Source organism: Chaetura pelagica, unplaced genomic scaffold (assembly GCF_000747805.2).
Source record: "Chaetura pelagica isolate M959 unplaced genomic scaffold, ChaPel_1.0 scaffold8, whole genome shotgun sequence".
Taxonomy (NCBI): domain Eukaryota; kingdom Metazoa; phylum Chordata; class Aves; order Apodiformes; family Apodidae; genus Chaetura; species Chaetura pelagica.
Genome location: NW_009954544.1, coordinates 2,416,130 through 2,427,687, shown reverse-complemented (window position 1 = coordinate 2,427,687; position 11,558 = coordinate 2,416,130). Strand labels below are relative to the sequence as shown.

General features: G+C 43.8%; 2 protein-coding genes across 2 annotated transcripts in view; both read left to right on the top strand.

Moving 5' to 3' along the window:
• Positions 1-306: 306 nt before the first annotated feature.
• Positions 307-5,336, top strand: PET117 (PET117 homolog (S. cerevisiae)). Its single transcript, XM_010004987.1, has 2 exons — positions 307-402; positions 5,187-5,336. The coding sequence occupies exons 1-2, from the start codon at positions 307-309 to the stop codon at positions 5,334-5,336; spliced, it is 246 nt and encodes an 81-aa protein (XP_010003289.1).
• A 271-nt stretch (positions 5,337-5,607) lies between these two features.
• The window catches only part of CSRP2BP (CSRP2 binding protein), a 17,766-nt gene continuing 11,815 nt past the window's right edge, over positions 5,608-11,558 (top strand). Inside the window, exons 1-3 of the mRNA XM_010004986.1 lie at positions 5,608-5,863; positions 8,229-8,347; positions 10,391-10,512. Of these exons, the coding sequence (XP_010003288.1) occupies positions 5,608-5,863; positions 8,229-8,347; positions 10,391-10,512 (497 nt within the window). The remainder of the gene's footprint in view (positions 5,864-8,228; positions 8,348-10,390; positions 10,513-11,558) is intronic.

The window sequence follows — 11,558 nt, the reverse complement described above, 5'->3', positions numbered from 1 at the left end:
GGTCGGTCATTGCACCACAACAACAACAACAACAAAAAGCAGGAGCCTTCCTTGGAACTCCTCGCCCGGTTTCCAGAGGCTGAGACCCCGCGGGACACGGCACGGAGCTCCAGGAAAGGCACCCAGAGGGGTGGGTTCTCCCCGGGGATGCTGCCGATGGGGCAAAACCCCCTCATTTTGATGCGTCTGCTCAGAAGTGCAAGTGCCCTTTGCATCCCCCCCCCCCCAGCGGGGCCCCGCTCGGCGCCCGGCTGCTCTGGCCTGGCTGTGCGCTCGGCCCGCCCCGCGCCTGACGCCGGGGCCGCCATGTCGCGCAGCTCCCGGGCCGCGCTGGTCGCCTCCGCGCTGTTCTCCGCCGCCACCGTGGCCGCCGTGCACCTCCAGCAGCGCCGGGAGCGGGAGGTGAGTGCCCCGCCGAAGGGGCTGGGCGAGGAGGAAGGAGCCGCCCCGCTTCTCCACCGAGGAGCCCTTCCTCACCTGCCAGGCCTCGGCCTCTCCCGGGCCTCACAGGCCCGCCCCCTCGCCTCGCCTCCCGGGGGGCAGGGAGGGAGGGGGAGGCACGACAGGGGCAGTTCCCCCCTTCTCTCTAGCAGCTGGAAGGGGTAGGATGCAGGGAGAACGCCCTCCTGAGGAAACCGGGTGTTCATGGCTTGGGCACGGGCGCGCCCCTGGGGGTCCAACCCGGCTGGGCGCAGAGCTGGGGTGTGTGGGGTTCGGCCCAGCCGGCAGCGGGTCACGAGTGGCTTTTCCCGGGGGCCCGCTGCTGGGGCCAGCGGGGCTGCATAGTCGTACGGACCGTCTGGGTGAGGGGGGGGGAGTGCACCCTCAGAAAGCTGGCAGATGACACCACACTGGGTGGGAGAGTTGAGCTGCCTGAGGGTGGGAGGGCTCTGCAGGGGGACATGGGTGGGCTGGATCAATGGGCCAAGGCCGGTTCTGTGAGATTCAACCTCTCCTGGCTCGTATCAGAAACAGTGTGGCCAGCAGGATGTGGGTAGTGATTGTGCCCTTGTACTTGGCACTGGCGAGGCTGCACCTCGATTCCTGTGTTCAGTTTTGGGCACCTCACTGCAAGAAGGGCATTGAGGCATTGCAGTGTGTCCAGAGAAGGGTGATGGAGCTGGTGAAGGGTCTGTAGCACAAATCTCAGGAGGAGCAACTGAGGGAACTGGGGTTGTTTGTTTAGTTTGGAGAAAAGGAGGATGAGGGGAGAGCTTACTGCTCTTTACAGCTACCTGAAAGGAGGTTGTAGGGAGGTGGGGATTGGTTTCTTCTCCCAAGTAACAAGTGATAGAACAAGAGGAAATGGTTGTGCCAGAGGAGATTTAGATTAGATATTAGGAAAAATTTCTTTATGGAAGGGGTTGTCAGGCACAGGAACAGGCTGCCCAGGGAAGTCATAGAGTCCCCATCCCTGGAGGCAGATGTGGTGCTCAGGGACATGGATTCGTGGTGCACTTGGCAGTGCTGGTTTAACAGTCGGGCTTGATGATCTCAACGCACACACAAAAGCCTGTGTTAGATGACTGTTGTTAAAGGTGTGAAGCAGTCAGAAGTTACAGAACACCAGAGTTCAAGTTGTTAGTCCATACTCCAGCTCAGTTGCCTGTTGCATGGGTTTTATGATGCAGTCTGTAGTTACAGGATTATGGTTGTTTTTTTCTGTCAAGAGATTGTCAGTGCTTGAGAATGATGGACCTTGGAGGGTGAGACTGATCTGGGTGAGGAAAGAGGCAGGTTAATTTGCTGCAGAAGTAGGAAAAAACACTGAATGGCACAGCCAGTAGCAAGAAGAGGAAGGCTCATCTTTTGGAGTGGCAATGGGTAATGGCTCTGCATTTGCCAGAGCTGACATATATGCAGGGTAGATCACTTAAATTCAGATTTATGTAGGTAGTTGCTAGATAATTCAGCGTGCCTGCCTTGAGCCACCAAAGGTCTGGCAGCATGTGCTAAATGCTCCTAAACTGCAGCTGAAATAAATGGGAGCTTCAAGAACATGCTACAGAACAACACATGCTCTGAAATAGATCACTGTTGGGTGTTTCAGTGAGACACCTATACTTAGTGAATGTTTTTTGCCAGTGTCTCCTTCATCTCCTAGAGAGACTGTGCAAATAAATTATTCACAAAATCTTCATATTGTGTAGGGGTAACAGGCATGAAACAGTCTACAGGTAAGTGACCTTTACAGGGTGAATTCTACCAATGTGTGAAATATGTCTCTAGTAAAAGGAGTAGTGGATCAGCCAATGAGTTGATGTGATTAATGCCCTCTGGTTGCTTCGTATATTTCTAATTATGCCAGGAGGAGAACAGGGACTTGCTGCCCTTTGCCTGTTCCTGTTGCTCTGTTCTGTCACTTGGTTTGCAAAGTAATGTTAGATTGCTTCAGTTGTTACACCTGAATTCGCTGCTGCAAGCTTCTGCTTGGGGAGGTCCTAGGTTTTCAAGATGAATCAGTGGGGGTAGCTTTCTCCCTGTGGGTCTGTTTTAACTTACTTCTCCACAGCTGGAAGCAACCATTGCTGTGGAGATCATCAGTGTTGCTGCTGTCATGCTGACAGCAGATAGGCAGTTTGGCCAAGTGTCCTAGAGATGGAAGGGGCAAAGGATCCAGTTGGTCTTCGACAAAACCTTTGGGGGGTTTTGGGGCACGGATCCAGTGTCTATTCTTTGCCATTCTTCCTAACACCCAGGCATAGGCACTGCCTGTGAACTCAGCCTGGGGAACTCATGACTTTAGAGGTGCCTGACCTGTACATACAGGGATGAGTTCACAAACCAATCCTCTAGAATTAGAAGTGCCCTCCCCAAAAGCCACATTTGATGCTAATCTCTATATGTTTGCAGGGTTTTTTCTCAAGATGCTGGTGCTGCTGCAGAAGTGAAGCCAAAATGCTAAATTCTATCTTTCCAGCAACCAGTTTAACTTAATTTTAAATTACTATTCAGAAGCACTAAGGCTCAAAGGTTATATTTCAGAAATGAAATATGAGATTCTATCTTTATAATTCTCCATCTTCAAGTAAGAAAATAATCTCTTCAGGTTTTAGGGACCCAGTTATTTAGATAATGTAGTGGAAGTAAGCAAAGTGGATATTCTGTAGTCCTCATGTAGGCATTATTTCAGGTTTATCTTTATGCAGATTAATCACAGAATCATAGAATCACAGAATGGTTAATGTTGGAAGATACCTTAAAAATCATCAGGTTCCAACCTCCCTTCTATGAGCAGAGACACCCCACACTAGACCAGGCTGCACAAAGCCCTATCCAACCTGGCCTTGAACACCTCCAGGGAGAGGGTTTCCACAACCTCCCTGGGCAACCTGTTCCAGCACCTTACTACCCTCATGGTGAAGAATTTCTTCCTGTTGTCTAACCTAAATCTCCCCTCTTTCAGTATAAAACCATTAACCCTTGTCCTATCACTACTCTTCTCTGGTGAAAATACCTCCCATCTTTCCTGTAGGCCCCTTCAGGTACTGGAAAGCCACAATAAGGTCTCCCTTCTCTTCTCTTCTCCAGGCTGAACAGCCCCAACTCTCAGTCTGTCTTGGTAAACATTTGACTTCTCTAAATTGATATGCCAGGCACAAAGTTATTTGAGCTTGCCTGCATTTATCTAGTCTGATGCAGAAGACATGCAGGCCTAACTTGTGAGAATAAGAAAAAGGTGAGATTAACTTTTTCATAGAGCTTTTGTGATACTCAAATGGTAAAGGTGTCTTTTGCAAACTGCGATTTTAAAGCAAAAGCATTCACCATCTGAAAGATTGCAGAATAACTGTATTTTGTGATGGAAAAATAATTGCATTCTTCACTTTAGCAGTTAACAATTTGTAACCTGAGTTCAGTTGATGAAAGCTGATGAAGAGGAGCTGTTTTTATTAGGTTAATTTCCAGAGAGGGTTTTTATTCTTGGCTGACATACGTGTTTGTGCTTTCTTAAGAAGATAAAATATTAATTACAAAAAACCTTTCTATTTTAATCTTGACAGGAGAATTATTACCTTTGAGATGTGCTGTTATTGGCATGCTAGATGAGGAATAAAACCTTATGAGATCTTGTCAAATAATAATCACAGACATCTTCTAAAATTACCTCAGAGTCAGCTTTCAAATAAATTATTTGTAGGTGCATTTTGGTGTCATTCAAACAGGTCAAATAAATGATTCATATTTTTTTGCCATTAGGCTAAATAATTTATTCATAATATCTCCACTGTCCAGTGGCTAACCTTGGTACCTTTGAAACTTTTTCATTCCAGAGTCCAAACTGAGTATGAGTTGGTGAATTAGGCAGGTGGATAATGCTTTAACTAAACAAACTAAAGATTTTAATCTTTAGTTGGTCTAAAACATGATTGTGATCAGACAGCTTGATTTAGATGGTGAGCCAGGATTGGCTCTCAACAAACATTTAATGGTTTTACTAATTTATAATATTTCTCTCCTCCTGTGTCATATTTTCTGATAAGCTTATGACTGTTGCTTTGAAATATAAAAGTGCCTGAATATCTAAAAGTATATTGACTGCCCAAGGAGTTCAAGCAAAACCACCCAGGTGGATTGGGCATCCCATGTTCTCCTTTGTGCTGTTTAATTTAATTTCTCTTCTTGTGTCACATACACACTAAATGCTTTTACATGGTCCCCATTTAATGTCAGCCTTGCCATCTCCTCCATTCTGTGTCTGATCCCATCGTCCCTCCACTCACATAGCTCTGCTGCCTCCTTGTCTCCAGAGGTGTGAGCAGCTGGTTCACAACTAGTCCCTCCCCTCCTTTCATTTGCCCTAATGATCAAGAGTGAAAAAAACCTTATAGGTAGCAGAGAGAGAGGTAGAAAAGCCTATGGAGGAAACAATGTGCAGCTGGGATTTTCTTCGGGCTTGTTACACCACTGAGGGGCTTACCCACCAGTTTAAAAACTACTGGTTTGTGTTGCACCTGGTATTTATAGTGAACATTTTAGGTAAAGGGGATATTTTTAAAATTATGTGAATTGCTTTTTCAAGAAGCTCCTGTACTTCTAGATTCAAACCATGTTGAGTGGCTGTGGCTACAGGCAGTGACAGGATTTGCACACATGGTGAACAGCACTGCTGGAGGGATTGGAGCCTCGGTGAGGGTTAATCGCATCCAGCAGGCTGTGACAAACTCTGTCCCTTGTGTTTTCAGAGGCTGCACAGTGGAGTTCTCAGAGACCTTGAGCGTCAACATCAGAAAAAGGAGAATATTCGACTGCTGGAAGAGCAGATTGCTTTGACAAAGCAGCTTATGGAAGAAAGAGACAAGGCGCTAATGGAAAAAGGGTCCCAGCAGTCCTAGGCACAGCCCTGAGTCATTAGAGGTTTGAATAAAGACGTTTGGAGATCATTGATACCTAACTACTTGCAAGTGTTTCAGCAAACAGAGGTAATCTGTGGAAGACTTTATTTTGTATAGGTTGTAATCCTGTTCCAAAAGCTACAGGGCAGACACAAGACATTTCCTCCATCTGGTACTTTGACTATGGAGGTTTGAGCAGCACATCCAGTGTGGGTAAACTTGTCCATGTGGGGAGGAATAGCTGCCCCTTATTATGCAAACGCCATCTGTGATGGCTAATAACGTTCACATGAGTGGGCTGCTGAGCCGCCACGATGATGAGGCCACCAGGACCTCCACCTCAGAGGGCCTGGAAGAGGGCGAGGTGGAAGGGGAGACCCTCCTGATTGTTGAGTCTGAGGACCAGGCTTCAGTGGACTTATCGCATGACCAGAGTGGGGACTCTCTGAACAGCGACGAAGGTGACCCGTCCTGGATGGAGGAGATGTCCTATTACTGTGAGAAGTGCCAGAAGTGGATTCCAGCAAGTAAGCCTGCCAGTCGTGTTGTGTCTTGCTTGCATTGGTGTGGTTGTTTGCAAGGTAGTTGTGCTGTCCTGCATACCACTTTAGCAGGGCTGCCCTTGTTAAGCTGTATCCCATCGTATCTTGGAGAAGGGCTGTCTTGGTATTGATTTCTGTGGAGCCCCACGGCATCAGGCAGTGTGCTTTAGGTACTTCAATCCATGAAGCCGGCTGTCCAAAGCTGGCATTCCCTGTAAAGAAATGGGATTGTTTTCTTTAATTAGCATAACTTCAGAAACATGCGTGCCTTCCCCAGTCTTGCTGCTGATGTGTTTAGAGGACTTTGGCCAGGCGACTTAACCTCTCTGCTCACTCGGGTAAGAGATAATGGCCTTCTTGTAAAGCTCTTTCTGTAGAGGAAAAGTGCTTTGGGATAGTGTTACATTTATTTATTTGTCTGTCTATGTATTTTCTGGTCAGTTTGTCACATCTGTGGAGCACATCTCAACCATAGTGGTTTCACAATAATATGAATCGAATTTAGCTTTCACAGAAGTGTCTAGCCTTTAGCAGCTAGTTTGGGGAGGTGTTTGGAGCAAGTTGCAGAACTTGATCCCTCCTCTGCTACTTGACATAAGATATCTGCTGTTGGCAATGTAACAAACTAGACTTAACTTTCTAAATTCTAGCTGTCGGTATCTATCAAAAAAGCTAGGTGTTGCTAAACACGTTTTTTTGTGTTTGTTTTATTGTTTATTTAGGAGTGGCATTTCTTTGGGTTTGTTTTTTATTTATTTGTGGCTAGAAATAGCAAAACTTTTATGTGACACCTGCCTTGCAGGTGTGTCAGAGCTGCCTTTTCTGTCATCCTACAAGTTGCCAAAAGTTACAGTGTAATCTCCTCTCAAGAAGTGTTAGTGAGTGTTTTCATGTTAATATAATGGAACCAGCATTGCTCTATTAAGGTAGTATGCAGTTAAAGGTACATATTAACTTGAAAGGTATTAATTATTAAAAAAAAGGAGCAGAGTTAGCGATAGTGTAACATATCTCATCTTAGAGCACTTGATTTAACACTCGATTTGTTTTATTTTACAAAGATGTTCCTCTTTCTCGTTGCTGTGAAACAAATCCAAAGAGCAGAAAAAGCCAGTTACAGAGCAACAGTAATGACATACAAGTGCACAACGTAAACGAGGAAAAAGGAAAATACTGTTCTCTTTGCAAATTGTTCAGTTACACAGGTATCATTTGTCACTTGTGAGAGTAACCCACAAGCTCAGACAAATGATCTCTTTTCACTTTGAATTGCCATCTAGAAGTTCTGTTAATTACTAAGTCCGGAGGGGTTTCGCCATCAGACATAGGTGCATAGTTAGATTTTGTAGTTCATGATGGAAGAGGAATATCCAGGTATTGCAAATGCCTAATCTGATGTTGTTATACAGTAAAAGAGATACTTGGATAAAGACCTCACAGGTGTGAATTTTCAGAAATGCTATGATCTTAAGTGTTTTCCTGTCTTGTGATTTAATTTTTTTAATTTTTCATATTTGTGTAAATTAACCCCTAGTGAGTTTAGGAGCCCTGATCCATTAGATGTTTGTTTTGGTTTGTTGTTTGTTTGGGGTTTTTTCTCTGCTGCAGAACCATACAATTATAGTCTGTAACTATGGATGTGTGGGGTTTTACAGGCGGCTCTACCTCAGCACATCTTCAAATGTTCAGACAAACTTTCATGCAAGGTTAGCTTTACACAGCAAAGTAGATACTGAAGTGCTTTGCTGACTAGGACCTAATTCATTAACTGCAGTCAAGAAAAAGTGTTTCCTGATAACGTGCCATTCTTTTGGCTCTCAGTCTCAAGATGATCTTCCCCTGATAAAATAAATAATTTTAAAAAAAAGCTGTAAAGACATGTAGCAATGAGTGAAAAGATGACATGTAAGAGAAAGCTTGTATATTTTGATAGCCTTTGCAGTAGCATATGTTGGTTTTTACAAGCTTTTTAAAATAGTGGGAAAACAGTTACTTATTGAAGTATGTAGGTTATCTTGGGGAATCAAAAAGGAATAAGAAATGCTGCAGAAACAAGGAAATCCTTGGCTTTGTACCTGCATTCAGATGTCAAGTATAATGCCCCCTTTTTTTTTTTTAAATGCCTATGCTTCTCAGTTGTTCACTGCTAACTGCTGCAACTGTGAAATTGATTTGTGCTTTCCATTGCAGTGAGTTCTGACCCTTCCTGGAAACAGTCTGAGTCTCTGAACTCTAGGAAAAAAGCAAAAAGTACTTTTCTGCCTGATGTTGTAGGGAATCCAAATCTCCTTTGTACCATTTTTTTTCCTATAAAAGCACCAACAAATTGATTTTTGCCTATTAACTTTAGGTCAACTGAGAGAACAGCTCAGCTACCTCAAAGGAGATAACTTCTTCAGATTTACTTGCTCTGATTGCTCAGAAGATGGGAAGGAGCAATTTGAACGGCTGAGATTAACATGGCAACAAGTAGGTGACAGCAGAACAGTAACAGGACTCCATGAAATTGTTTGTTGTGTATGTGCTATGTAGAAAAGGAGGAACAGGTAACAAACATACACATGAACTTCAGAAAGTAATTAGCTAAGGATTGCCTGCATATTAGAACTTGGGCATTTGGAAGGTAAATTGAAAGATAATGATACAAACCACTTATTTTTTTTCTCTCCTCCTCTTTTTCTTTAAGTTGCTTATGAATTCGTGGCTTCAGGCAAGACGAATACAATTTGGCTGCAAGGCATAAACAGTTTTTTGTGTATGTGAGCAAATGTAAAGCTATTGAGATGGCTCCCTGAACGCAAAGCTCCAACCTGGCTGCTTACTCGCTAGCAATAGTCCTTGCTGGAATTTGCTGTTTCAGTCATTTGCATAGCTGAGCAATCAAAATAATTTGCATTATACAGCAACCACCATATGGGTGGACTGATGCACATCATCTTGCTGTAAGCAGGAGGCTGGAGGGGCAGGCAGGCAGTGCTGGCTGGCTTTGCATAAAATTAAATTGATCAAACAGTAGCTGCTGCTCAGCATTAGGAGTTTCCACATGCTGAGCATTGGGTAGTACATACAAGACATCTCTTTGCATCCTTTGGGACAGTAGTGGTGTGCTGTCTCCTAAGAGATAATTTAAAGCATCACTTGTAACTCCTAAAGTGCTTTCTTATGGTGCCCGAGTGCAGGGCTGTGCAGGGAAAAAGGTTGGCATAGCAGCTTGTGCTAGCAGACTGTCAGAGTTGCACCAAGTTACAGATCTGGAGAGCAAGGGCTGCTAGCATTACACTCAGATCTCTTCAGAGTGGTAAATGGAAAGACGGATGAGGATGAAAGTTGACTAGTGATGACACTCTCCCTAGGCCTATCTGAAATAGGAAAAATGGGGGCAGTGATTTTGGGTTTTGTTTGTTCGTTTTGTTTTCTTTGTTTTTCTCCAGAATGTGTGACTTCAGCAGATCCTTATCTTTAGCTAGTTGAAAAGAGAATTGTTTCTGAAGTCCTGAGACACTGTCCCACCTGACTTAAAAAAACTTCAAAATCCTAGATAAATGCTTATAAAACTAAGAGGAGTTGTGAGGCAAAAATGTAGAGTACAGGGGACATAAAGGGTGTCTGGATTTCCTCATTTTGGCATCTTCAGCAATGTGTTACAGAAGGCTACAGCCCACTGTGAGGAGACCAATCTCCCTATTAAAAAATACAATTTTAACTTTTCTGACAGTGAAGAATAAGTCCTTATTGGAGTGGTATCCAACTGAGGCTGTGTGATTGTTGAAAGATGGTCCCAGCCCAGCTGTACAAATCTGGTTGTATTCAAATGACTTGGGTAAACGTAATTAACAGTTGTTCACCTATGATTCACTACAAAGAGATTTTATATTTTTCAAACCATTAGCTTGGGCATTTAATAGGTCAGACTGCATTTGGTTGTGAAGCACATGAATGAGTTGTAAAAGGATTGACTTAAGGAAGATTATCTGGAGACAAACTTAATTCTTGCATACTCAGAACAATTAGTAGCTATTATGTAATTTAACAGAGTTTATAGTCTGTTCGGTTTGAAATGTAACAGTAAGAATCTAGAAACACCATTGTCGCTACATTTCTGATGGATTAGGTAGTGGAATTACTTGTGGCCTTTTTTTTTTTTTTCCCAAAGACTTTTTCCCCACCTCCACATTGCATTCAGATCCCAATGGTGATAGAATTCATTTTTACAACCACTGTAAAAGCTTGCATTTCAGCATAAACCTGCATAACTAGGCAGTTTGCTAGTCCCCTGGGATGGAGAGATCTCTGGGAGAGTGTGCATCTAACAATAGAAAAATGAGAACAGGCAGCATGAAAGCAGGAAGAAGATGGATTGCAGCAGTTGCCTATGAGATGTTGCAAAAATAAGATATTTATGAGGGAGCACAGATTTGTGTGTGTGTGTGGCAGGGGGCTGGGGACAGGGACAGGGCAGTTCAGCAAATTAAACAGAAAACATTCACTTGTATCTAACGTTTTCTGTTCCAGGTTGTCATGCTGGCAATGTACAATTTGTCTCTGGAAGGAACAGGACGTCAGGGGTACTTCAGGTGGAAAGAAGATATTTGTGCTTTTATAGAGAAACATTGGACTTTCTTATTAGGGAACAGGTAAAGATGTGGTGTTCCCCTGAAGGTTGGTAAGCCAAAGGAATCAAAACCTATTATACAGATGGACAAGAATCCTGGTTGATTTTGTTGAGCCTCACTAAAGAAAAAATTGGAGGAATTAGTATTGAGAACATGAATGTAGGCATGAGGGTTACTCTTGAAAAAGAAGTGTTTCTTAGCGAGGGGGGGAAAAACAACCCCAAGAATGCCACACAAAACCAATGTAAATGCATGTACTTCAGGTTCTCTCTTATCTTCCTGTAGGTAGTGTATGAGCCTGCAAAGCCTTTGGTTATTTCTAAACAGACGCAATGGATGGCCTTGTCCTTAAGTCACTGGGCTTTAAATGAAAAGAAAAAAACCAAAAACGTCCAGTGAATTACTATGTTACTTGGCTGTAAAGCTTGTATGGATGCAGTTTTCCAAAAAGGAAAATTGTTCCTTGTCTGTTAGCTTGTTTTTGGATGTTAATAAAGTAGCTTTTACGTAGCAGGCATTACAAATCACTATAATGCTTTTTAGTGCATTTAAAGAGGGAAGCTGTCAGGGCAACAACCCTTCTTGTAAAGGTCAGCCCTTGTGGCATGATGAGAAAAACGGCACCTCTTCTAACTGCACCTTTTTTTGTGAGAGAGCTGAAGCTGTCAAACGCGTCTGTTAATCCATGTTGAGGTAGGAAAGGAATTGAGCAATCCCCTGAGGTTGGAGATTTGATAGACTTCACAGCTTCTTCCCCAGGGACTTCTCTGTTGTAAGATCTGGTCTTTCTCCCTAACTGGATTTGCTTTTTGGCTTTGCTTTCACTGTGTGTCTTCACCTCCTTGCTCTGTTCTCAGAAATGTTAGTATTTGTCCCCTCTGGAAACCATGGGGATCCTGACAGGAAGGCTGTTGATGGCCCATTGTCCCTCACTCAGGGAGCCATCACCTCCCAGGGTGTACTGCTGCCTTTTGAGACCCACCCTGGGAACAGGGCACTCCTTACTCTGATTAAATTCAGATGAAGTGATTACTGGCCTCGGAGGTAGTTTCCCCACTTGCCTGGAC

Bases quoted from the DNA above. Each gene is read 5' to 3' on its own strand.
- PET117 (XM_010004987.1), top strand. From the start codon at position 307: ATGTCGCGCAGCTCCCGGGCCGCGCTGGTCGCCTCCGCGCTGTTCTCC. The intron at 403-5,186 runs GTGAGTGCCCCG...TTGTGTTTTCAG, and splicing joins AGCAGCGCCGGGAGCGGGAG to AGGCTGCACAGTGGAGTTCT.